Consider the following 27,794-nt stretch of genomic DNA (forward strand, 5'->3'; position numbering starts at 1 on the left):
AAGCAGAGAAATACTCTCAAAATTTACCAATTATATTTACTGTGTACTTGCTACTCTGGAGAATTCATAGGAAACACTCCTCACCTCACTAGAGATATTCAGAAAAGATACCTAAGCTATGAGACCACACATGCCAGTTGTCACAGAAGGGGATGCCAAAGGAATCAGAAGAGAATGGTATAAACCCTGGTTGGGTTACGGAAGTGGTAAGAGTTGAGCCTTAAACATGCATCGAATTTAAGTGTTTACAGGGGAGAATGGGGCTATACTATTTACTAATAATATATTTGCGATTGTAATTGATGATAGTCCATCTTTGTGTGTTTCAGTGATGGCGATGCTTACCGTCTTTATAACCTGGATGTCTATGGATATAAAATACATGACAAAATGGGCATTTATGGTTCAGTGCCTTATCTTCTGGCCCACAAGCTAGGCAGGACTCTAGGCATTTTTTGGCTTAATGCCTCTGAAACACTAGTGGAGATCAATACAGAACCTGCAGTGAAGGTGAGCTATGGATCATGGCTGCATGTCATGCTTAGAAAGAAACAAAACCAGTGTAGTCATAATTCTGGGCTTCGTAGTGACAATTCTCTGCCACCAAAGTCTTTGCAGCATAATCCGTAAAAGTTATCATCAGTATGTACTTGTTACTTACACATGGATGATACATATTGTAGGTTTGTGGAAGATTTTTCAGATCTTCATTCCATTCTTTTTCTAGTACACACTGACCCAGATGGGCCCTGTTGCAGCTAAACAAAAGATTAGATGTCGAACTGATGTGCACTGGATGTCAGAGAGTGGAATCATTGATGTTTTTCTGCTAACAGGACCTACGCCTTCTGACATCTTCAAGCAGTACTCATACCTTACAGGTACTTGCATGTGGAAATGCCAGCCTCTCATTCCATTATATTTCTTCTATCAATGTATCAATCATTGTAAGTTAATTTGTTAACTCAAATACCGTATAGAATTTATAAATAATTTACACAAGCGTTTCAAGAAGCAAGCATTTCTCTTCCCACTTTTATCAAATTTAGCTTGGTAAAATGTTGTGTTGGGGCTAGAATTCTCTACTCTCTAATCCCTAATACTCTCCGTCTACTTTCCGTGGAGACTTTAAGCCCTGGACTTTCTCTGCCTTTATCTCAGATTAGTGTCCCAACCTGAACTTTTCTGTGTTCTCTTCTCCGTTAAAATATACCACTGACTTTAGCACTAAAGCATTTTATCTTTAAAAGATGTAAAAGAGTATCTCTGTTGATGCAGAAAAAGCATTTGACAAAATCTAACACTATTTCATGATAAAAACTCTCAGAAGGCTAGGAATAAAAGGAAGCTTCCTCAGTATGATAAAAGGCATTTATGAAAAATCAACAGCCAACACCCTGTTCAGGGGTGAAGACTACAAGCTTTCCCCTATGATCAGAAACAAGACAAGGCTGCCCATTTTCACCACTCCTATTGAACATTGTACTGGAAGTTCCAGCCAGAGAAGTTCGGCAAGAAAAAGAAAAGGCATTCAAATGGGAAAGGAAGAAGGGAAATTATTTCTTTTTTTTTTTTTTTTTTTTTTTTTTTTAGGGAAATTATTTCTATTCATAAATGATGTGATCCAACATGTGATCCAACATAGAAAATCCCAAAGAATCTGCAAAAAAAACTACCAAAGCTAATAAAGAAATTCACCAAAGTCGCAGGGTATATTATCAACACAAAATCAGTTGTGTTTCTATATACCAACAATGAACAATTTAAAAAAGAGATTGAGAAAACAATTCCATTTACAATAACATCCAAAAGAATAAGCCCCCTAGGAATAAATTTAACCAAGGAGGTGAAAGACTTGTACACTGCAAAACATTCCTGAAAGAAATTGAATAAGTCCTAAATAAATGGAAAGACATCCCATGTTCAAGGATTGGAAGTCTTAGTATTGTCAAGATAATAATATGAAAAACAATCTATGGATTGATTACAATCCCTACCAAAATTCCAGTGGTCATTTTTTTGAAGAAGTAGGAGAACTGATCTTCAAATTCATAGAATTGCAAAGGGTTCTGAATAGCCAGATGATCCTGGAAAAAAAAATGTGGAAGACTTATACCTCTCAATTTCAGAATTTCCTACAAAGTTAAAGTAATCAAAATAGTGTGGTACTGGCATAAAGATAGACATGTAAACCAAGGGAATAGAATTGAGAGTCCAGAAATAAACCTATATATCCCTGGCCAATTGATTTCAACAAAGGTTCGAGACCATTTAATAGGGAAAGAATACTCTTTTAAATACATGGTACTGTAATAACTGGATAGCCACAAGCAAAAAATGAAGTTAGAACCCTACCATAATGCCATATATGAAAAATTCAAAATGGATCAGCAACATAAATATAAGAGTTAAAGCCGTAAAACTCTTAGAAGAAAACAGGGATGAATCATCATGACCTTGGATTTGGCAACAGATACTTAGAAAAGACACCAAAATCATAAGCAACAGAAAGAAAAAATAGGTAAGTTCAACTTTGTTAAAATTGAAAACTTGTGCATCAAAAAATATGATCAAGAAACTGAAAAGGCTGGGATGCCTGAGTGGCTCAGCAGTTGAGCGTCTGCCTTTGGCTCAGGGTGTGATCCCAGTGGTCCAGAATCGAATCCTGTATCAGGCTCCCTGCGAGGAGTCTGCATCTCCCTCTGCCTGTGTCTCTGCCTCTCTCTGTCTCTCTCATGAATAAATAAATAAAATATTTTTTTAAGTAAAAAGGCAATAAGAAGAATGGGAGAAAATATTAGCAAATCATGTATTTGTTGTGGGTTTAATTTCCAGGGTATATAAAGAACTCCTACAACTCTACAACAAAAAGATAATTCTAAAATGGGCAAAGGACTTGAATAGACAGTTCCCTAAAGATATACAAATGGATTAATAGGTACATAAAAAGTTGTTCAACATCATTAGTCATTAGGAAAATGAAAATTAAAACCATGTAAGATACCACTTCATAACCACTAAGATGGCTAAATTTTTTAAAAATAGGAAGTAATAGCACCTGGGTGGTTCAGGCAGTTCAGCGACTGCTTTGGGCTCAGGTCATGATCTCATGGTCCTGGAATTGAGCCAGCATCAGGATCCCTGCTCAGCGGGGAGCCTGCTGCTCCCTCTGTCTGTCAGTCCCCCTGCTTGTGCTCTCATTCTCTCTCTCTCTCTCTTTCTGTCAAATTAATTAGTTAATTAAAAAATAAAATAGAAAATAATAAGTGTTGGTGAGGATGTGGAGAAATTGGAACTTTATACATTGCTGGTGGGAACATAAAGTAGTTCAGCTGCTCTGAAAACAGTTTGGCAATTCATCAAAAAGCTAAACATAGACTTTTATGTGTCAGTTTGCCTAGGTCATGGTACCCAGATACCTGGTTGAACACTAGTCTAGATGTCACTGTGAAGGTATTTTTTATGACATTATGCTCTCAGTACTATTTAGTTACATGAACAGACTTTGAATAAAGCACATTACTCTCCATGTGGGTGGGCTTCATCCAGTCATTTGAAAACCTTAAGAGAAAAAGACTAAAGTCTTTTGAAAAGAAAGGAATCTGTCTCCAGAGTGCCTTCATACTTGAATGCACCTTCCCTGGGTCTTTGGTCTGCCAGCCTACCTGTGGAATTCAGAGTTGCCAGCCCCCACAAACACATGAACCAGTTCTTAGAATCAGTCATTCTCTCTCTATGTGTGTGTGTGTGTATGTGTGTATACACACATACACACACACACACACCCAGTTGGTGCTTTTCCTCTGCAGAACTCTAATACACCCAACAATTCTACTAAAATTGGATGCTTGGATATTTGGATGCCAGTGATCATTGCAGCACTATTCACAGTAGCCAAAGATGGAAACAATCCAAGTACCTATCAAAGATGCATGGATTAACAAAATATGTTAAATTCATAAAATGGACTATTCAGTTATAACAAGGGGAATGACATTCAGATACATGCTGCAACATGAATGAACTGTAAAAGTATTATGCAAAATGAAATAAGCCAGACAAAAAAGGATAAATACTGTATCATTCCACTTACATGAAGTACCTACTATAGGCAAATTCATAAGAGACAAAAAGTGGATTAGCTATTACCAGAGGCTGAAGGGTGGGATGGGTAATAGAAAGTTATGGCTTACTGGTTACAGTTTCAGTCTGGGGTAATATTAAAGTTTTGGAAATAACTAGTGGTAATGTTTACACTACATTGTGAACGTAATTAATGCTACTGAATTGTAAACTTCAAAATGGTTAAAGTGGCAAATTTTGTGTTATACATGTATTTGCCACAATTTAAAAAAATGGTTATATACTCCCCACATTTAATTGTGTGCTTTAAGTGGGTGAATTTTATGGTTTGTGAGTTACATCTCAATACAGCTATTACAAGTAAAAGTAATGCAGCATCGCTTCTGCTGCATTCTGTTAAAAAGTCCTTGGGTTCAGTCCATGTTTAGGGGAAAAGGAATTTGACTCCAACTTTGATGGGAGAAACAACCAAAAATTTATGGACATGGGAAGACATCTATTTAGGAAAAAGGACTGTTAAGGCCCACATACAGGCCCTTTTAACATTTTTATTACAGAGAATAAGCCTGGTTTATAGGAAAATGCTTTAAAAATGGTGCATCTGCCACCATGTTCAAAGAAATCCAAGTTTTAAGTATATGGATTTTCTACTGACTCCTGATGAGGATTTAACTCGATCATATCCCTCCTTCTTTCCCAATATTGTGTCGTCATTTTTGGTTAAATCAATATGTATGTTTATACTTTTCATTTTTTTTTTTGTTTGTTTTTTTGTTTTGTTTTGTTTTTTTTTTGTTTATACTTTTCAAATGCTCAAGAGTGTCCGATACTTTATTCATTGCACACTTAATTTCTTGAGTTTTTTCCTACCTTTAGTCTCTTTCCCTTTAAGTCAGTCTCAACACTGCTGCCTCACTAATATTTCTAAAACATAGGTCTGCTAAGATTACATCTTGCCAAACTTTTGATTACTTCCCATAGAGAAGATTTAGAATTCCTAGCCTGAACTATAGGGCCCCTTACAAACTGACCCTCCCAGTTTCATCTTCTACTGGTCTCTCTCACAGTGTAACCAGTCTCTGTGTCTTTTCTATCCCCTGTGCCTAAGTGTTCTATCCATTTTCTTGTAGATTGCTCCCATTTGTTCTTCAAGGTCCAAACCAAATGTTACTACCTGTATAAAGCCTTTCAAGACTCCACACTTCACTGCAGGCAGAATTTATTAACCCTTCTGTATTCCTATAACACTAGGCTGAAAAACAACAACAACAACAAAAAACAAAAAACACTAGGCTGCTACCTTTAACATAGCAGTTATACCCCCCAAGCAGAGCAGTTAATTTACATGCCTGCAAATGGTCACTTTCTTGAGGGTAAGGACTATGTTTTCTTCTCCTTTATATTCTAAGTACCAAGCTTAGTGCTTAGACTCTGTAGACATTCAGGAAATGTTTATCAAATAGTAATTACCATTGTGATGATAGCTGACTCAGTTGTCATCTTCCTTTTTCAGGCACACAAGCCATGCCCCCTCTCTTCTCCTTGGGGTACCATCAATGCCGCTGGAACTATGAGGATGAGCAGGATGTAAAAGCAGTGGATGCAGGATTTGATGAACATGACATTCCTTATGATGTCATGTGGCTGGACATAGAGCATACCGAGGGCAAAAGGTACTTCACTTGGGACAAGAAAAGATTCCCAAATCCCAAAAGGATGCAAGAGCTGCTCAGAAGCAAAAAACGTAAGGTAAAATAAGCTGACACTTAGAAACCTTTTAATTATGAAGCATTTTAAAAAATTTTTCCCTCCCTCCCCTGCATTTTTTTAATTTTTAAAATTTGCCTTGGCACAGTAGTGCAAGAGAGCCATCTGATTTTTAAAAAATGGTCATGACAGTATTATCTTCAAATATAATTGTAACTGTGATAATAGGAAAGCACCTGCTTTAGGTGTCCAAGTCCCCACAAGATAACGGGGCCTTGCATTCCCATTTGTCATAACCACCCTGTAGTGATAGGATAGATACCCCAAAATCAGTCTTGAGTTTGAGGACATCAAATTGACATCACAGGGTCTGAAAAGGTTAATTAGTCACATAGTGAGGCACTCTAGAAGGAGCAAGACTGGCTCCCAGGATAGTCTGAAGATGGCTTGAGAGATCTGGGAATGGAGGCAGCTTAGCTTTTATGGTGATTAGAGGGTTGGACTGGGGTGAAGATTCCTGTGAATGCCCAGGTCTTATGTGGTTTGAGCTTCCTGCTGGCACCCAAAGAGGGAGCACTAGGGCTTTCATTGTCAGGTGTGGGCAGAAGAGTAAAGAGGGAATGGAGGGGCTTGACAGTCTTTAACAGTCAGTCAGAAATGGAATCAGGTTCTTCATCACATCATTTTTCCTGCTTGCTTTCCTGATGGACTCCACCTGCCAATCTGGCCAAGGGAAGCACTAAAATAGAAAATGGAGAAGGGGAAAGACACTGGCAAGTATGTATGGTGGTAACAACAATAACGAGTGGAGGGAGGAAGAAGAAAAAAATGGAGAGAGGAAAAGGTGGGGGACCCTATATGTTTCATGGAGATGGATCCCTGCAGCCCTCTCCTTGAGATTAAAGTTACCTTTTCAATCCATTCCTTCCAACCTCAGGCCTTTCACAGGTGGCCAGAACCAATCCTGTTAACCCCTAGTTTTCCAATTGATAAATTGACTACCATTTGACAAGTACTTACTATGGGCTAGAAAGTTTGATAGAACGCATTATTATATCTAGTCATCACAAAATTATAAGGTAGATATTGTTAACCCATTTTTCAGATGAAGAAACTGAGGCTAAGAATAGTTTTGTATTTTGTGCAAAGGCACATAGTAAGTAAGTAGTAGAGCAAGAATCTGAACTCTGATCTGCCTGACTCCAGAATCCATGTTCTTATAAGCAACTATTTATTGAAGCCATCAAATGTTCAAAATGCTGTGCTAAAGATGAGCTTTTGGGGTCTTACAATGAGTGGGAAAAAGGCAAGTATACAACAACCACAATATTGGGCAATAATGTAACAGCCAAAGAAAGATCAGGATCAGCAGTGGACTAAGAAAGAAGATTGCATCCAGCTGGACCTAAGCTGGCCTTGTGCATTTTGGGTGAGCCTGAAAGATAAGTCTCTAGCTGAGAAGTGGGGAAGGGGAGGCTGAAGCACCCAGTGGTGTTTAGAAAACAGCACAAAGGTTGGTTTGGCAAGAAAACAAGACATGTGCAAGGTTTGAGTAATGGGGAATCTGACCTTATTATAGGCTGCTTTGTATACATTTGGAGACATTAAAAGTTTTTGAGTAAGGGGTTAATATGCAGAATATATGAAGAACACCTACAACACAATAACCAAAAAACAGAAAACCCAATTAAAAATTGAAAAAATGACTTGAGAGACACTTCTTCAAAGAAGATATACAAATCGTCAGCAAACACATGGTAAGACGTTCAACATCACTAATTATCAGGGAAATGCAAATCAAAACCACAGTGAGATGCCATTTCATACTATTAGTATGGCTACTATAAAAAAAAAAAAAGAGAAAATAGCTAGTGAAGAGGGAGAGAAATTGGAACACTAACAGTGGGACTGTAAAATGGTACAGCCACTACAGAAAACAGTATGGCAGATCCTTAAAAAATTAAAAATGATCATATGACCCAGAAATCCCGCTTATGGGAATATACTCAAGGATTTGAAAGCAGGTATTTGAGTAGATATGCCCATGTTCATATCAGCACTATTCACAATAACTAAAAGGTGAAAGCAATTCAGTTGTCTATCAGCAGATGACTGGGTAAACAAAATGTGATACATACACATATAGTGGAGTATTACTCAGCATTAAAAAGGAAGGAAATTCTGATATATGCTACAAAATGGATGAACCTTGAGGACATTGTGCTAATAAGTGAAATAAGAAAGTCACCAAAAAATGAATACTATATAATTTAACTAATCTGTCATACCTAGGGTAGTCAAAAATCATAGAAGCAGAAAAACAATGGTGTTTGCCCATGACTGGGCAGAGGAGGGAATGAGAAGTTGTTTTTAATGGGTATAGAGTTTCAGTTTTACAGGATGGAAAGAGTTCTGGACATTGTACAATACTGTAAATGTACTTAACATTACTGAACTGTACACTTAAAATTGGTTTAGATGGTAAATTTTATGTTATGTATATTTTACCATGATTAAAAGTTTTTTTAAAGTTTTTGAGCAATGGACAATTAAACTTTATTATGTAGAGTAAATTTGAATAGATTTGAAGAATGATGGGAGGGTTGTTCTAACCAAAAGGATTGTGAAAGTGATGGCATTAGAAAGGTAGAGAGAAAAAAAAAAAAAAGAAAGGTAGAGAGATACTAGAGACACAAAGCTGTGATCACAGATCTTCTCAAACCTCCTTCCTAAATATGCCTATACCATTGGGTTTGGGGTTTTTATTTTGTTTTGTTTTCTTTAATGTTTGTTTTTGTCAGTTTTAGCCTCTAGATGTCTAGGAGCGGGGATGACTTAATCCTTTATGTATAGCACCCAGCAACTCAGAAAGAAGCTTAATAATTGCTATTTTGAAAACATGTATTGGTTGGGCAACAATAATTATAAAAGAGCACTGGCCTGGTTTTGATACGAGTTCAATTTCCATAAGCATGAAAAGTGATAGGATTTTACCTATGTCTTAAAATATTTCAGTACTAGTAGTTATTTCTGAGTAAAACTTAAACCCCAAAACTGTGATGAAAAAATAAAAATGTACATATAACTCCTATGACACTGATGAGCTCTTCAAACCTCTATGTCTGGACAGCTTGTGGTCATCAGTGATCCCCACATCAAGATTGATCCTGACTACTCAGTGTATTCTAAGGCCAAAGAACAGGGCTTCTTTGTGAGGAATCATGAAGGAGGAGACTTTGAAGGGGTATGCTGGCCTGGTAAGATAGCACTTTATGCACTTATTAATTCCACTTGTGGAGCCCCAGTTAATGAAGGTTGCATAGCCACTGCTCTCATTTCTTACAGATCTCCCTTGCTCTAGTGTAAGCACCTTTTAGAAAGAGATGGTATTACCTTCTTTTGTATCTTCAATAACACGTGGTACAGTGTGCTTTGTATCCATTTATCAGTCAATGAATGAATAAAAAATAAGCAAGCACTCTATTTCTCTAGGCAAATAAAAAGCCAAAGAATAAGAAAATGAGAGTAACAGAAGAAGGATTCCTGCAGTCTCTCCCTTTGAATCTTCTGTGCCTGATTGGCCCATAGTTTTGACTTTCCACACTTTCATGGGTGACCTCAGGTGCCTCCAGCAACTCTGGATTCTTCATTTCAGAAATGATTAGTTTAAAACCTTAATAGAAACCTGAGGACAAAAGGAAATCACCATTCTACCATATCCTGGCCCTCTATTACAAATCCATGTCCTGCAAAGAAACCCCATACATTCTTTTCCTCCCTTATGCCACTCATGAACACTTCTCTGTTCTCTTTAAGAACAGAAGGGTCCCTCCAGGATACTTGCTTTGCTTCCATGGGCTATCTTGGGCCATCTGAGAAGGACAGGCTCATCTGGATGCTTGTTCATTGACCTTCCCCTGGGCCTCTTGGGTTGGAAGGTCTGGTGATGATCACTGGAGTCCAGCATTGCCTTCCTTCACTTCTTGCCAGACCATGCATCTGCATCAGCTGTCTTACAGCTATAGTGCCCAGTGATGAGCCAGCTTTTACATCTTTACAGCACATCCTACCGTGAGGACCACCATTTCTCACAGTCTATTCTTCTGCCTCTACAGGTCTCTCCTCTTATCTGGATTTCACCAATCCCAAGGTCAGAGAGTGGTATTCAGGTCTTTTCACTTTCTCTGCTTACCAGGTTTGTTTTTATTCTTTTCCTCTTTCCTAATTAGTTGGAAGGATGAAAGAAAGAAAAACTTGATTGAATAGAACTACTCTGCTTCATTGAGTAGCTCTTGATAAATAATACTTGGATGAAAACTCAAGGATGGCAACCACATTCCAGACTTCAGTGGTACCAGGAGAGGTGCCATATGTATTACCAAATGCACATAAGCTGTGATTTCCACCTCCATTACAATAGACTCTGTGACATAACAAAATACTTAATAGTAGAGATTTGTATTTTCAAATTACTACATACACTTTACATAAAATAATATTCTATAGCTTATTTATAGATGGTGGTAGTGAGGGTGCCTGGGAGGCTCAGTTGGTTAAGCGTCTGCCTTTGGCTCAGGTCATGATCTCAGAGTCCTGGGATCGAGCCCAAGGTTGAGTTCCCTGCGTAGTGGGAAGCCTGCTTCTCCTTCTCCCTCTACCCCTGCCCCTCCTCATGCTTCCTCTCACTATCTCTCTGTCTCTTAAATAAATAAAATCCTTTAAAAATTAAAAAAGATGGTAGTAATATATATGATAATATCTTGCAAAGTATAATGTGACATTAAAAGTAAGGTATAATAAAACTTTTTTTAAAAGATGTAATAATAAATCAATTCTTAAAATATTATAGTACCCCAGAGAGAACTAGAGAGGCCACTTGTAGAGAACTGTTTTCAACCAATTATGAGGATGATAGAGATGCCTGGTATAAATTGAGTTATTTGCTGTGTGCCAAAGCACTATGCTAAGTTCTTTGTGTGCATTTTACCATTTCATCTTCACAAAAACTCCCTGAAGTTGGAACTATAATTAATTCTAATCCCACAGATGAGGAAATTGATATATGGACAAGTTTGAAACCCTGCTCAGTTCATCCATTTTAGTAAGTGGTGGACCTAAGATTTGAACTCAGTCTGTCTCTCACGCCCAAGTCTCAAACCACTAAGCTCTAGTTTCTGAGCATCATATATTAGGATACAGAAAACAACTTAGAGCAGGGGTAATAACACTTGGGCGAAATCTGGCCATGTTCATTCATTTCCCTACTGTCAATGGCTGCTTTCGCACTGTATCAGAGTTGAGTTATTGAGAAAGAAGCCTATGGTCAGCAGAGTTGAAAATATTATTTGGCCCTTTCTAGAAAAACTTGCCAATTACTTACTTAGAGAGTGCTACAGAAGGACAGTCAAGGTAATTACATATTTGGAAACTAAATAGCCTTGTTCGTCAAAGTATACATGTTTAGGATACATGTTAAGTAAAGAGTCAGAAGAGTACATGTAAGTCACCCTGAGGCTGGCTTGTGAGGCAGCACATGTATTCTGTGGTATCCCATAAGGCAAGCCAGGCCCAGTGAGAGAATGTTACAAGGGGCAGGACTTTTGGAAAGTAGTGGAATGAGCTTCCTGAAGGACTCCATGTCATTGTAGTTACTGAGTCAAATGCTGAGAGATCAGAGATTCTATAATAGGGATTTCAACACCATGTTAACTAGACGACTCGGCAGCCCCTTTCTACTCTAAATTGAACAATTCTGTGTAGAACACAAACTTTTGACCATGCTAAGAGGTATCTTAGCTGTCAAGTCTTTCAAAGTGTTAGAGGGAAGGCAGAACTTTATCATGGAAAGCTTTAATTGCCCTTATTTAAGAGTTGTAGCAGATGATGGATATTATAGAATCTGTCAACATTCACAACCTTTCCTGTATGTGGGTTCTCCAGGGTAGGTCTCGGAGTGGACTTGCTGGGCAGTGTGTATTTCGCAGACAATATTACAAAGCATTCTTTCATTCATTGACAAATACTTATTGGGAATCTCTGTGGTTGAGCTACTGTTCTAGGTGTTTGGGATATATCAGTAAACAAAATGAACAAAATTCCCTGCCCTGTGGACCTTTTATTTATTGTAGCTCTGGAACAGAAGACAGAGCATAGATCATAAACACTATAAATAATAAATTAAATGGAGTATGAAAGAGGAATAGCGTGGCTATCACATTAACATCATCACTATAGGAGTATTATCGTGACCAAACAAGAAATTTACTTCCTAGGGATCTACTGACATCCTCTACATATGGAACGACATGAATGAGCCTTCTGTCTTTAGAGGGCCAGAGCTAACCATGCAGAAGAATGCCGTTCATCATGGCAACTGGGAGCACAGGGAACTTCACAACATCTATGGTTTTTATCAGGTAAGATATCCATAAAGAAGCCACTTGACCCATGTGCCCTACCTTTTGGGTTGACAGTCATTTGTAATAGCCATTCTGTATTGTTCATTTCTCTTAGTGTGACTTTCCTGACAACTGCAATGGATCTTTTCAGGTTGTAGCCAATATGGGACTTATTATTTCTTCTTTTGTACCTTTTCTTTCTCTAATGAACTTGGTGAATTACAGATATTGTGAGATTAATGATAATATAGAAGCATCTTCCTTGACAGGCATCATTAATAAATGGCATTGGATACCTCAAAACTTTTTTTGGTGTAATGTATAAATACATAAATGAAGGCAGTTAAAACAAATGTTTTGAAATTTAACAAATGTCTAAATATAGCAAGTCTTACATTCATACCAGGGGAATAAGATTTAGAACACAGATACAGAATTTCAATAAATTTTTAAATGTAGAAAGCCTTAACTACTTAGCCTTCTCATTAGAAGGTAGTAGAATTGTCTTCCATTTGTCAGTCACATCCCAAACATTTGTCAGACATCCGCCCTAATTGATATCCATGGTTCTTTGTTATTTTCATCCTGTAACTATGTTCCTACGGCCTCCCACCAATTGGCATACTTTCCAGTGGGAGCTGCTGGCTACATATAGCACAGTTCAGATAGTATGTGGTTCCTTCTTTAAAAGCCTCTTGCTATAACTGCAAACTACTTTAAAGAATTTTCTATGTTGGCCAGTGACAGTCACTTGACCTCTCTGGATCTCAGTTTTTTTCATCAATGAAAACAATCCATCTCAGAGCTTGTCCTATGATTATAAGAGAAAATCTTTTTTTTTTTTTTTTTTTTTTTTTTTAGATTTTATTTATTCATAAGAGACACACAGAGAGAGGCAGAGACATAGGCAGAGGGAGAAGCAGGCTCCATGCAGGGAGCCCAATGTGGTACTCAATCCTGGGACTCGATCCCAGGACTCTGGGATCAGGCCCTGAGGCAAAGGCAGACACTGAACCACTGGGCCACCCAGGCCATAAGAGAACATCTTATAAAATGCCTAGCAATAGTAATCATTGAATATGTTAGCTTATTATTTACTATTTTCATTTCTATTTTAATCAAAGTTTTCCACTCTTATTAGGGGAATTTCATTACATCATGAAAATTATTTGGTGGATTTGGTTGATTCATTTTTCTATTTTCCATTTTACATTCCCACCACCATTTACTATTTACTTCTTACATGTCCAGTAGCTTATTAGGGACATCTGCACAATGCCCTAATCTAACCATCCCTTTGAAAATGTTCTCCTTTGCATTTTAGCACATGGCTACTGCAGAAGGACTGATACAACGATCTGAGGGGAAGGAGAGACCCTTTGTTCTTACTCGTTCTTTCTTTGCTGGATCACAAAAGTATGGTGAGGAATGACTCATATGATCAGACTTAAAAACACAAGTTAGCAACCTGCCTTTTTTTTTTTTTTTTTTAACATTTATGGTATATGTTGCTACTATGTTGATCCCTTCCTCTTCAGTGGCAGATGGGCAGGCCTTGGATTGTAGCAAGTGACATGCCCTGAAATATCCCTTTTGTCCTGTGAGACAGAATACATCAATTTTAATAAAGTTTAGTTACTTATTTCCTCTTTGAAGAAATGGCCACTTAAGTTGCTGGGAAAATGGCTTCAGAGTATCTCAGTCTGCTGGGAGGGTCATCTCTAATTCTGTTTGTTTGATTTATCTAAACCAGGGAAAATATACTTCTTAGACATTCCTTCAACCACCTGTTGAACCACTTAGCAATATGGCTTAAAATAGACCTGGCTGTTGCTTGTGGCCAGGGGTCATCTATAACTGGATTCAGTTTACTAGCTAATTCACCTTAACCACCTTCCACTGGGAAGGCTATTTTAAGTCTCCTGGCCTTGCACAAATAACTAGGAGCTTAGGTCCTAGTTTGAAGAATGCAGCCTTTACTGTATCATAGACATTATTAGGCTTCTTCAGCCCTGAAAACCAGCCTCTGTGGCATTCTACAAAAGGCCAAAATACTGTTATATCAGGCAAAGATTCATTTACAGAGATGCTCACCATAGCATTAATTCCTGAAATAAAAAAAAGAAAGAAAATCCAAATAAAGGAATATTTATAAAAGGATGGTATATCCATATGACATTATAAGACTATTTAAAATAGTAACCTCAAAAAAAAAATAAAAATAAAATAGTAATCTCAGTGATTACAAGTTGATGATGAAATCTATTTATAAGCTCTGCCATTTTATAATGGTAAAATACCATTAGGACTCTCTATTGTATTATTTGGGAATAAAAAGGCTATGTGTCCCTGTAAACACATTAGATGAGACGTACATACAGAAGAGCCAAAGAGCAAAAGTCCTAAACAAAGTGATTTCCAGCAGAGATTTTGCATGTGTTATTTTTAAATTTTTCCTCAATACATATATGTATGTAATTATTTTACTAGTAAAAAAAATTTAATAAAAAGATAAAATAGTTGTAATTGCATGAGCAAATGTTTGTGACATCATAATAAATGGGAAAAAAGCAGAATGTTTACATGTTTTTGTAGTATATTATCACAATTGTGTTTTAAACAATATAGAAAGGGATGCTTGGGTGGTTCAGTGGTTGAGCATCTGCTTTCGGCTCAGGACGTGATCCCGGTGTCTTGTGATCAAATCCCATATCAGGTTCACTCCAGGGAGTGTGCTTTTCCCTCTGCCTATGTCTCTTTCTCTCTCTCTCTGTGTCGCTCATGAATAAATAAATAAAATCTTTTTTTAAAAAATAAAAAATATAGATAGCAATCTAAATCAATAAGTTTAGTACCTTCGTGATCAGTGATTTTTAAGTTTTCTATTTACCTAAGTCTCTTTTCCATATTCTCTACAAGTGTCATTTTTAGTCACTAAAAAAGTCAAGTATTTTTAATGAAAACTTTTAAGTAGCAGCTAAAAAGAATGATAAAAAGATATGCATACTAAGTAATCTGATCCCTTAAATATCAGCCTACTGCCTAGCCTTCAGTACTCTCTGTGAAACTATCAGCCTGCCCCAAAGTGTACTAAGTGAGGCATTGCAGAGAACACTACTGTGTCAAGTCTTATGCTTAGACCCATAGGCAGAGACCGCTTGTGACTGAACAACCATATGGGAGATCAACATATCAGCATGCTTTTACATGAACTTTCTTTCTTGATGAGAATGCCACCATGTCAATTTCAAAAACCATTTTATCTCATTTGAAGTCAAGGAGAAATTATTAGAATACCTTTAAAAAAAAACAGTCCCTTGAAAAGATTTATCTTTGCTTGCCACATAACAGCCTAAAATTTCTATGGAAGATTAAAACAAAAATAGCTACCAAAGCTATTTTGGTAGAAGAGAGACAAAATGCTTCAGAACTAATCTAGATTTAGTAAAATAAGATTTTTTTCTTTTGTGGATCTCCTTAGTGGTTTATAATCTGTCCTCATAAACTCTTCCCACGTATACAATGGTCAAGAGCAGTGGCTTTCAAGTCAGACTGCCTGAGTTCAATCCTGCCTCTACCATATAGTAACTGTGTTACTTGGGGTTAAATAATGTTTACCTGTTAGGATTGTGATGATTAAGTAGGCTATTACAAGCAAAGTAGAATCACCCAGCTCAGTAAGGGCTTGATAAATGTTAACTTTTGTTCTTGCTACTGTTATTATGTCTCCTTTATAAAGTTTGTACCACTCCTCTTAAATTATAGAGGATTTTTGTTGTTGTTGTTGTTGTTGTTGTTGTTGTTGTTGTTTGGAGAAGGGATGGAGAAATAGGCATATAAATCAATGGAACAAAATAAAGAATCCAGAAAGAGTCCAACACACATATGATCAATCAATTAATAAGGAACAGAGTTGCCAAGTCAATTCAATTTTTTCAATAAATGGATTTTTTTCAATAAATGGTGTCAGAACACTGAGTATGGATGACAGAGGGGCAGCGTAGGAAAATAACCTTGACTCTTAACCTCTCACCACACACAAAAAGTAATTCAAAATGGAACATAAACCTACACTATAAAAGCTAAAACAAACAGAAAACCTCTAAAAGGGAACATAAAAAAATATTTGTGACTCAAATAGACAAGATTTCTTGGGTAGAAAACAAAAAGAATGAACCATAAAAGGGGAAAAAATGCTGACTTGGAGTTCATCAAAATTAAAAAACCTCAAAAAAAATTAAAAACCTCTACCGTTTCAAAGATATTAAAAAAGTGAAAGTCAAGCCACAGAGAAAATATCTGCAATATACATATATGTCAAAGAACTTGTATCCAAAATATATAACTTTTACAGTTATATAATAAAAAGACAAATACTTTTAAAAATAAGCAAAATATTTGAATATACACTTTACAAAAGACATATGAATAATCAATAAATATGTGAAAAGATGTTCATCATTAGTCTGTAGAGAAATACAAATTAAAACCCAGAGAGACACCACTGCACATCCATTACAGTAGCTAGAATTAAAAAGACAGACACTACCAAGTGTTGTCAAGAATGTACAGCAACTGAAATTGTCATGTATTGATAATGTAAAAGCAGTACAACCACTATGCCAAACAGTTTGGAATTTTAAAATGTTCAACATACACTGAACACAGATCCAGCAATTCCACACCCAAGAGAAATGAAAAACATATGTCATGCAAAGATTTATACACAAATATTTATAGCAGCTTCATTCATAATAGCCCAAATTTAGAAAGAATTCAAATGTCCGGGATCCCTGGGTGGCGCAGCGGTTTAGCGCCTGCCTTTGGCCCAGGGCGTGATCCTGGAGACCCAGGGTCGAATCCCATGTCAGGCTCCCGGTGCACGGAGCCTGCTTCTTCCTCTGCCTGTGTCTCTGCCTGTCTCTCTCACTGTGTGCCTATCATAAATAAATAAAAAAATAAAAAAAAAGTCCATCAATAGGTGAGTGGATAAACAACTCAATAATAGATCCATACTATGGAATACTAGTCATCAAATAAAAAGAAATAAACTACAACATTATGCTGAGCAAAAAAAGCTAAAACACAAAATAGTATGTATGTTTCCATTTATATGAAATTTTAGAAAAGACATATAGAATGACAACAAAGAAGCCCACGTAGTCTTTTACAATTATGGAAATCGTTCTGTACCCTGCTTGTGGTGCCAGTTACAGCTTTCAAAACTCATCAAACTCTTCACTTAAAATAGGTACATTTATTGTATGTAAGTTATATTTCAGTAAAGTTGATTTTTTTAATGTTTCCTAAAATCAGGCTGGAGTTATACTTCAAAAATAAATGCCATTTCAGAATATTCTCACAAAATGTTTTGTGGATTTTAAGAACTTCTTCACATTAGATTAATATATTTTCATTGTAGAAACCAGAATTTGTATATTTTAAGGTCAGAAAGAAATGCTTTCCTTAATATTAATTTGTCTATTTCAAATAAGCAATCTCTGAAATTGAGTGCATGGGCTGATTTGTGATTTTTTTTCCATACCTTGTTACTGGTGATCCAAGGTGCTGTGTGGACGGGCGACAACACAGCAGAATGGAGCTACCTGAAAATTTCTATCCCTATGTTACTCACCCTCAGCATTACTGGGATCTCTTTTTGTGGAGGTAAGATGATATCCTCAGGCTTGAAGTGAGAGAAAAATAAAAAGCAAGGGTGTTTCTCTGTCAAGGCTGGTCACAAATGTGACCTCATGAGCGGTTTGGGGCAGGGATAACTGGGAATAAGAAAATGAGGAAAGTGAAGGGACACTTCCAAGCAGTTTGTATCTTGTCTGAAATGAGGACATGAAGTAAAGTTATCAGAGAGCCCAAGTGCTTCTTTCCCTCTTTCTCTGATTCCTCCTTAGATGGTCTTGAGAATTGAGTCTCTCTTCCTGAAACATACCTTTTCTTCTTCAAAATGAGAAAAATGGAGGGTACAAAGAATTGAGCAAATCAAAAATCAGCCTCACAGAAATGCTTTTTACTCAGCAGGTTTAAGATTCTATGACATAATTTAACTTAAAAAAAAAAAAAAAAGATACACTCTCAGGAAAGATAAATTTAGTTATAATAGGATTCCCTGATGGGCTGCCTTCCCAAAATCCTAGTAATTCTCTGCAGATGAGAAATCTCAATATGGAGGGTGCACAGCATGACTAGTTCCAGCTGTTCCTTGTTTTCTGTAGGAATAGAAGTTAATGTCACTCTTTGATAGATGTGTTTCTTACAGCATTGATCCCCATACCAAGAATATGTCTCCTGCTTAAGGACTAAGCACACAATTATACCTAAATCTCTAATTCTGATCGTCTGTTTTTCTTTAGTTCTACAATTTTTATCTTGCTTGAGCTGTTGCTTTAGAAGGAAATCAATTGCCAACCGCCCTCACCCCACCACTAAACACAGAGTTATTGAGTCAGGTCAACATTTTGCAATTTCTGGGTTTGGAAACATACAGAAATGTTGATCTTGTAGTAAAACCTCTGACTTTGGCTTTGGATAAGAAAAGAGGATTCAAAGAGAATATTGTCAGATCCTCAAACAGGCTGAGTTTTCAAATGTGTGCTCCCTAATTTCAGTCCACAGTTTCATCCTGGCATTTTGAGTGCACATACAGCAAGTATATTTGTCCTGTCAGGCTACAAGCCCTTATTTTACCTGTGTGCAACATTTGTTAGAAGCCTGGTTGCCTCATTAGGCCTCTCTGACTGACTAATCAGCTGATGTAGGCGGCTTCATCGGGAATCCAGAGGCTGAGCTGCTAGTGCGATGGTACCAGGCTGGAGCCTACCAGCCCTTCTTCCGTGGCCATGCTACCATGAAGACCAAGCGGCGAGAACCCTGGCTCTTTGGGGAGGAGTACACTCGGCTCATCCGGGAAGCCATCAGGCAGCGCTATGCCCTCCTGCCCTATTGGTATTTTCTCTTCTACTGCGCACATGTGGCTGCTGAACCAGTCATGAGGTAAATAGGCTTCATGGGTTGGGGGCCCCAGCAGCTAACCTATACCAGAAAACCCCCTAGCCCTTGGGGAACAAAGTAATTACACAGTGATTTCAAGAGAAAAGCCACATGTTTAATCAAGTGTCCTCACAACTGTGAGCAGGGTCAAGAAGTTGAGGTCACAGAAAAGCCAGATTCCCTGCTACTTTGTGATTCAAGTGTTAATATTTGATAAGAGACAGAAATAGAGATTTTTCAAAGAAAAAAGAAGTGACTATAACTGAATTCACTAACTTCACAATCATCCTCTCATGAAGAACAATTTATTCTGCCTGTCTTAGACTCTATCTTACCTTTAGGGCTAAACATTCCAAGTTTGAGATGAACTTTTTTCCCAGGATATAAATTATATTCTGATTTTGTTTTGGAGGCAGGATGTGAAAAACCAACTTTCTAAGTTAGAGAATGATAGAGAGACACATATACATCAAGGCTTCCAGATCAGCAGTTCCTAAGCCTGGCTCGACTAGAATCACCTGAGGAAGCTTCTTAAAATTATAGATTCCAAGGTCACATCTCCAGACCTACTAGGCATCTCCTTGGGTAGGTCTCAGGATCTAGATTTGTTAGAAGTTTCCCTGATGATTCTAGACATCAGCCATATTGAAAGACTACTGCTTTGTTACTCTTCAGTAGGAAAAGGATATATATTATTACAAAGGCTAGTGAATAAAAATAAGTTTCTCTTACTAAATATCCTTTACTCATAAGGTTGAAAAAAATATTAGAACCATTAAGTTGAAATCCAGATGCACAGATATTGACGATTTTATTATCTTTATGAGCCCAAATACCTCCTGGATAGTTGTGTAAAACAGTATAATAAACATACAAAAACCACACAATAGTTTCTCAATACTTCAAAAATGTTTCCTGCTTGAAAACAAGTAAAACCAGTTCTTTTCATTTAAATAGATAATGATTAAGGATGCATGAAAGGCAGTGACAGCATGAAAACTGTGGCACAAATTTCACATCATTATAAAATACAGTTTTACAAACATTAAATTGGTCCATATTGAGTATGTTCGGCATTTGGACTTGCATGCATACCTCTCTGATTCTGCCTTCAGAATAGTATTTAGTACTCAACAATCAGAAGGAAAAACTGTAGGTCCTAGAATTCTCAATCTTTCATTGGAACATTTCAGCGAGTAGATAGATCCCTCACATTAGAAAAATATATAGTAATCCTAGCAATTGCTCATAAAATTTCAAATCATTAAAAGAGTCTTGGCTCTTTGGCTTTTCCAATTTGAGTAGTTATAAAGCTGAAAATATAACTGATTTAATAGTAATAAAACATCTAATGATGTAGAAGTAAGAATTTTTTTTTTTCTTTCCCCAGGCCTCTGTGGATAGAGTTCCCAGAGGAATTAGACACTTTTGGTGTAGAAGATGAATACATGCTGGGTGAGCATTTCTTGCTTAATTTTCATTATGATAAATACTCTATGTTTCTGTTTTATTTCCTGTTTAAGAGCACTAAAAAAAAAAAACTATCAAAACAAAAAAAAATAAAAGAAATTCTGGCATTAAGATTTTTAGTATATTAGTGGAATGATAGCGCTATTCTGTGGTCATGTAGCACTTCTCATATTGTTAACTTCCTATAAACCCATTCTATTTGTGAGTGCAATTCAAGATTCCTGTTCTGGATCCACTCCTGAGTCTTCTGATACCACTATAGGGAATGGAAGTACAAGACAGTGAAACAGATGGTTACAGCAGTAAAAACTCGAGCATTTACTTCATATGCAAAATAGGGTTGTTGGTTGTGTTTTTGTTGGCCTCTTCTTTAATAAAGGTTAACCAGATTATGGAAGTTTATCATTTTAGGACTAGGATTCATGAAACGAGGCTTAACAGAGAGTAGCCCAAAAGGTGCATCCTGTTTCTAACAAGCAGGAATCCTAAAATATAAAAAACCTAGTGCCTAGTGCTACATCTCCACTTATTCTTGGGTCTCAGTTTAAATAGCTACTTCCTTCCTCTTATTACATAACTTTCATTCCATTTTGTGCCTTTCCTTTTTGGTATTTGTCCTAATTTGTAATTACTTGTTTAATATCCATTTTTACTGACTGCAAACTCCACGAGGACAGGAGCATTGTTTTATATGCCACTAACTCTCCAGAGCCTAGCGTAATACCTGGCACTCATCAGGAACTCAGTAAATATTTGTACAATTAAAGAGTGAATGCATAAATGGATGAAATTTACGTATGCATAGTGACAGAGTCAAAACAAAATTAATGATCTGGATTACCTTTAAGAGAATTACAGCCTTCTTGGGGATCCCTGGGTGGCTCAGCGGTTTAGCGCCTGCCTTTGGCCCAGGGTGTGATCCTGGAGTCCCGGGATCGAGTCCTACGTTGGGCTCCCAGCATGGAGCCTGCTTCTCCCTCTGCCTGTGTCTCTGCCTCTCTCTCTAAGTCTATCATAAATAAATAAATAAATCTTTAAAAAAAGAGAGAATTACAGCCTTCCTAGTGATAACTGCCCATGGATATACTCCTATCCATTCTGACCACAGTTCTGGATAACAGTTATAGGCTTAGCATTTTCAAAGTCACAGCAAACAATGATGCACCTGGAGAAATGTGATGGCTCTTTCAGACTCTTGGCATACTAGCAGCTATGAACAAATGAGACTGTAATAGACTGTGTCAGGTTCCCTTATTGTCCTAATATGCCATAAGGAATTTAATAATAAGTAACAATATAGTCACCATTTTGAGCACCAGTCCCCTTTCTAACAATGTATCGCTATGATGAATCATTGGTTCAGCTCACCAAGGTCTCTACTTTCACCAAGATCATAGTTGAGTGGTCTCTAAAACCACAAAAGCACTCAAAGGAGAAGGATGTTGTCAGACCTCTTAGAATGATTTTCAACTTTATTTCTTCTGTTTTTCAGGAAGCGCTTTATTGGTTCATCCAGTCACAGAACCAAAAGCCACCACAGTTGATGTGTTCCTGCCAGGATCAAATGAGGTAAGCATAAATGATGAACAGCCATGTATCTTACATGTTTCATATCTTCCTCTTTCATTCTGATGAATTAGCCTGTTAGGAAATAGATTGCCTTATGTAGTTGTGAAGACAGCCTAAATGACTATAGTAACTGAAGATTCTTGTAAGTCATGACCTTGGAGGTCAAGAAACTTAATGGAACTAACAGTGAGGAGAAAGATGAATAGATGATAGCACCAAGGAGGGTCAGAATAGTTCTTTACCTTCATATTTGGACTTGTGTAAGTGATTCCTAGTAAACACACTGAAGCTTTGAGTAGGAAGAAATCTTTAGTCTACTAAGAGCTATCAGTCTCTGGGAGGAAGCATAAGTAAGAAGAGACTTTGCTCTTTGGTTCTGGCTCTAACTAAATCTTAAATTTTTGGTACCAAAAACTGGTCTCCAGACACTTGCCAAAGTGGGTAAAAAGTAACAATGGTGACTTTCCTTTATGCTCCTCTAGCCTCCCAACTTTTTTATTGGTTGTCATCATTGATTTTATTACTGGATAAAATATCATCCTGCACTGCTGGAGTCCTAGGCACTGAACCCAGGCAGGGCACAGGGAAGAGGTATGATTAGTCCACGGGCTGCAGAGCAGAGAGCCATGAGTACAGCAATAGCCTCCAGAGACAGTCCAAGGATATATTGCAAAGGGGACAGGAGAAGAGGCAGAGCAGAAATTTGGGGCACCAGACCAGGGAAAGAGGGTATGGTATGGAGATCAAGGAAGAAACAAACCCTGGAGAGAGTCCTTGAGCATGGGTGCATTACCACAGGCTTCTGCAGGCAGAGGGATGAGGGGTGACAGTTACCAAACTGACATGAGACCTCCATATCAAGATATTCCTGGACTGACTCTGGGAAACAGTATGGAGTTTCCTCAAAAAGTTAAAAATAGAACTATCCTATGACCCAGCAATGGCACTAGTAGGTATTTACCCAAAAGATACAAACACAGTGATTTGAAGGGACACATGCACCCCAATGTTTATAGCAGCAACATCCAGAATAGCCAAACTAGGGGAAAAGTCCAAATGTCCGACAACTAATGCATGGATAAAGACATGGTATATATATTCCTATATATATATAGGAATATTACTCGACCATCAAAAAGAATGAAATCTTGCCATTTGCAACAACGTGGATGGAGCCAAGGTGTATTATACTAAGTGAAATAAGTCAGAGAAAGACTATTACCATATGATTTCAATCACAGGTGCAATTAATTTAAGAGCTAAAACAGGTGAACATATGGGATAGGAAAAAAAAAGAGAGGGAAACAAACCATAAAAGACTCTTAACTATAGAGAACAAACTGAGGGTCAGTGGAGGGAGGTGGAGGGGATGATGGGCTAAATGGGTGATGGGCAGGGGACCTTGGTATATTCATATAGCACCAGAGGATTTACCCTGTACATATTACCTTTTATTCTAATTAGTTCTGGAAATGGTAAACAGGTAATCCCAAAACGTTATTTACGTCCATTTTTTTTTTCTTTTACCTTTCACTCCCACTACTCTTTATCTAAAGCTACTCGAATTTGTCAAAGAAAGACATTATAAGAGGGGCACCTGGGTAGCTCAGTAATTGAGCATCTGTCTTCGGCTCAGGTCATGATCCTGGGGTCCTGGGATCGAGTCCCACATAGGACTCCCCACAGGGTGCCTGCTTCTCCCTCTACCTGTGTCTCTGCCTCTCTCTCTGTGTCTCTCATGAATAAATAAATCTTAAAAAAAATCCTCATAAACACAGGCACAGAAATCCTTGACAAAACATTAGCAAATTGGATCCAGCTGAGGATAATACATGGAGACAAGGTAGGGTCGATCATGTTGAATCAAGGGTTCACCAGAGCAGACCATGGTCAGGTCACAGCCCTCTCACATTCACCGCCAGACAGGACAGCTCTAGAAAGGATGTGGTAATCCCAGGACGTGACCTTAAGAAATAGACTCTGTGGCTGCCAGAAATTATACAGAGCTAAAAGAGAGAAAAAGAGGTTTTTGTTTCCATACTGCTGCTGCTGGTGTCTTAAGGAGTTATCCTATCAAATTCCTTTGGAGGAACTTCTTGGTACTTCACGGACAAAACCCCCCTCAATGAGGATCCCAGATAAGAATTTAAACTTCAGGGCAGCCCGGGTGGCTCAGTGGTTTAGTGCAGCCTTCGGCCCAGGGCCTGATCCTGGAGACCTGAGATCGAGTCCCACGTCAGGCTCCCTGCATGAAGCCTGCTTCTCCCTCTGCCTGTGTCTCTGCCTCTCTCTCTCTGTGTGTGTGTGTGTGTGTGTGTGTGTGTGTGTGTGAATAAAAATAAATAAAATCTTAAAAAAAAAAAAAAAAGAATTTTAACTTCACTGGGACACCTGAGTGGCTCAGCGGTTGGGCATCTGCCTTCGGCTCAGTGCATGATCCTAGAGTCCTGGGATTGAGTCCCACATCAGGCTCCTGCGGGGAGCCTACTTCTCCCTCTGCCTCTCTCTCTCCCTGTCTCTCATGAATAAATAAATGAATCTTAAAAAAAAAAAAAAAAAAAGGATTTTGAACTTCATGCCTGAATTGCACTCTGCTAAAAGATGACACTATAGTAGCAATCCAAGTTACCATTTGTCTTTCTCCAAGATCTGTTTCCTTCTTAGACACTTTCCTTTTCTCCCACCTCATTTATAATTTAGTTGCTCACAATGTGCTTTTCTTTTTTGTTGTTGCTTTGTCTTTCTTCCATCATCTTTTTTACTCTTAACACATTAAGCTTCTAGACTGTAAAATCCAGACAGTAAAATCCATGAGGGCAGGTACTCTGTCTTTCTGTCCACTCGTGTGCCTAGCAGTGCTGGGCATGTGGTAGGCAGATGGACAAATGGACAAATGAATGGCCTTTTAGTGAACTTAATCCATCACAGTACCAGGGTAGTCCTTTGGGATCTTCTTAAAAGCATATGTTCTTGCTAACTTCCACTCAAGAATTTTTTTTAATTATACTTATTTTAGCTTCCTGGTTATTTGAAATCCAGATAAATGTTTTACTGAATAATGAAATTGTGAGCAGAGTTGTTCCTATACTCTTTTCATTAGGGTCTGTTCCTTTTCAGGTCTGGTATGACTCTAAAACATTTGCTCATTGGGAAGGAGCATGTACTGTGAAGATCCCGGTAGCCTTAGACACTGTAAGTTATTTTCAAGCTGTTATTTTTACCTGTTGTGCTGTATCAGTCTGCATAGGCTGCCATCATAAAATACCCCAGACTGGGTGGCTTACCCAACAGAAGTTTATTTCTCACGGTTCTGAGGCTAGATGTTCCAGATTAAGGTGCCAACAATTCAGTTCCTCGTGAGGACTCTTCCTGGCATATAGACAGCCACCTTCTTGCTGTGTCCTCACACAGCAGAGGAAGTGAGTGAGCTCTCTTAGGTCCCCACTTGTAGACACTAATCCTATCAGATCAGGGCCCCACTTTCTGACTTCACTTAACCTTAATTACCTCTTTACAGGCTCTATCTCCAAATACAATACAGTCACATTGGTGGTTGGGACTTCAACACATGACTTGGAGGGGGACACAAACATTCAGTCTAACACATGTGCCTACATAGAAAGAACCAATCACATTAGTGTTCTGCATAACAACACATAGGGCGAAAGACAAAAAGTAGATGAAGGGCTGCATGGGGCTGGGGCTGGGAGAGGGCTTGAGAGCAATGGTGCTCTAATGCTAACTGCTAATGAGTATGAGGATTCTTTTTGGGATGATGAAGATGTTTTAAATTGATTGTGGTGACAGGTGCATGACTCTCAATATACTAAGACATTTCATTGTACACCTTAAGTGGGTGAATTGTATGGTATATGAATTGTACAACGAAGCATGTAAAAGTGTGAGAAAAAAGTATCAACGTTTAGCCTGATTTCACAGTAGGAGACATACTGTGAAAGGATGACTTTTCCCCAAATATTTACATTTGTGTGTCTAAGAAAAATAGAAACGCTGAAAACAGAGTAAAGATGGTGGTCAGCACACACACCATACAGAATGTCCTTCTATAGGGCCAAGTCACAAAACATGATTTCCATTGTAACCCTGGCCCTCTACGTCCAGGGGAAGGCTGTCAGTTCTGATGTTAGAGTTAAGGGGGCCTGTCCAGACTGAACTCGTGAAGGGACGTTTGCTCTTGCAGCCAGATCACAACCACTACAGGCCCAAAGTGGTGCTAAAATTAATAAAGATACATTGATGTTATTTTTTAAAGCTGTTATCAGTAATATTAACTCTTAATAATAAAATGATGTCAGATGTCAACTTTCAGATCTAAAAGAGACCTGAACATTCATCTACTCCAACTCCTCATGCTTACAGGTGAAGAAACTGAGTTCAGGGAAATTCAACTACTTGTCCAGGGCTGTGGCTAGATTGTGGCAGAGCTAAGACCCCAGATCAGCTGGGCAGCATCCCACTTCTGAGCCCATTCTGTACTAATTTACTACCTCTGTCATTGGGAAAAAAGAAAAGAAGAAGCGATTGGTTGATGAGGAGGAGATAAATGTGCTTTATTCTTGCTGTCAGGCAGAGGGTGGACGTCTTAACTACTCTGCCTTCACTCCCAACTTCATTTATATTCTTGTACTTTTCTCCCTCTTGTACTTTACCTAGAGCGAAGTACAAGCCCTCATGTGATCCAAAGAGTTTCCTTACAGGGGATTGTACGGGGAGGCAGGAAATTTACTGGGCTTTCTTTGCTGGGAATGCCATTCCAGAAGAATTAGATATGGGCCATGCCTGTAACCCTGTGGTGAAAGTCACTTTAAGTGTGTTTGGTGGCTTCTATAATAAAAGTTTCACAGATTTACTCTCAAAATTTTTCCATCATCCTGGTGATCCAGGGAAGCAGGGAGCAGGAAGGGCATAGACCATATAGTAAGGACAGTCATCTCCCCAAAACCAAAAAAAAATGTAATATTTCATATGCACATGTACATACATGTGAGCCTACTTATATAGGCACAAAAACTCACTCCTTAGCAGGGCGCTAGAAATAAACACATGTATTACGTTGACAAGAAATTAAAAATACAAAATAGGAACTGCAAATAGGATAGGCAAAATAGATAATAAATTGATGAAAGGTGAGAAGTTTCCCTAATAATTTTAAAATGGACCATTTTTAGTGTTCGAACTCTTTTCCTTTTAATGCCATGACTTCCATATTTTCCATCTCTGCTCACAAATGTATTTCATCTTTGAGTCTATACTTCTAAAGCATGTGAGTCTTATACGACAAAATATTTTTAGATTCTACATTGAAATTGCCTTATACGAATACTCCTTTCCTGAGAGTATTGTTTTGTTGTAGATACCGGTATTTCAGCGAGGTGGAAGTATAGTACCAATAAAGACAACTATAGGAAAATCCACAGGCTACATGTCTGATTCCCCGTATGGACTCCGGGTGGCCCTCAGTACTAAGGTATTTGGAAAATGTTACCTTTACACATCTCATTCGTTACTACTTTTTTTTTTTTTCTATTCGTTACAACTTTA

The 27,794-nt window shown here is 37.9% G+C and overlaps 1 protein-coding gene across 7 annotated transcripts in view; it reads left to right on the forward strand.

The window, feature by feature from the left end:
- GANC (glucosidase alpha, neutral C) overlaps positions 1–27,794 on the forward strand; it is a 75,483-nt gene that overhangs the window by 31,961 nt on the left and 15,728 nt on the right. For all 7 annotated transcript variants that reach the window (XM_072808688.1, XM_072808686.1, XM_072808690.1 and 4 more), the window contains 13 exons: positions 330–510; positions 728–881; positions 5,597–5,832; positions 8,921–9,047; positions 9,906–9,985; positions 12,063–12,206; positions 13,513–13,609; positions 17,754–17,855; positions 18,953–19,196; positions 20,584–20,648; positions 22,156–22,232; positions 25,350–25,424; positions 27,607–27,720. In XM_072808688.1, coding sequence (XP_072664789.1) covers positions 330–510; positions 728–881; positions 5,597–5,832; positions 8,921–9,047; positions 9,906–9,985; positions 12,063–12,206; positions 13,513–13,609; positions 17,754–17,855; positions 18,953–19,196; positions 20,584–20,648; positions 22,156–22,232; positions 25,350–25,424; positions 27,607–27,720 — 1,696 coding nt within the window. The remainder of the gene's footprint in view (positions 1–329; positions 511–727; positions 882–5,596; positions 5,833–8,920; positions 9,048–9,905; positions 9,986–12,062; positions 12,207–13,512; positions 13,610–17,753; positions 17,856–18,952; positions 19,197–20,583; positions 20,649–22,155; positions 22,233–25,349; positions 25,425–27,606; positions 27,721–27,794) is intronic.

This window comes from Canis lupus, chromosome 32 (genome assembly GCF_048164855.1).
Source record: "Canis lupus baileyi chromosome 32, mCanLup2.hap1, whole genome shotgun sequence".
NCBI classification, from domain to species: Eukaryota; Metazoa; Chordata; class Mammalia; order Carnivora; family Canidae; genus Canis; species Canis lupus.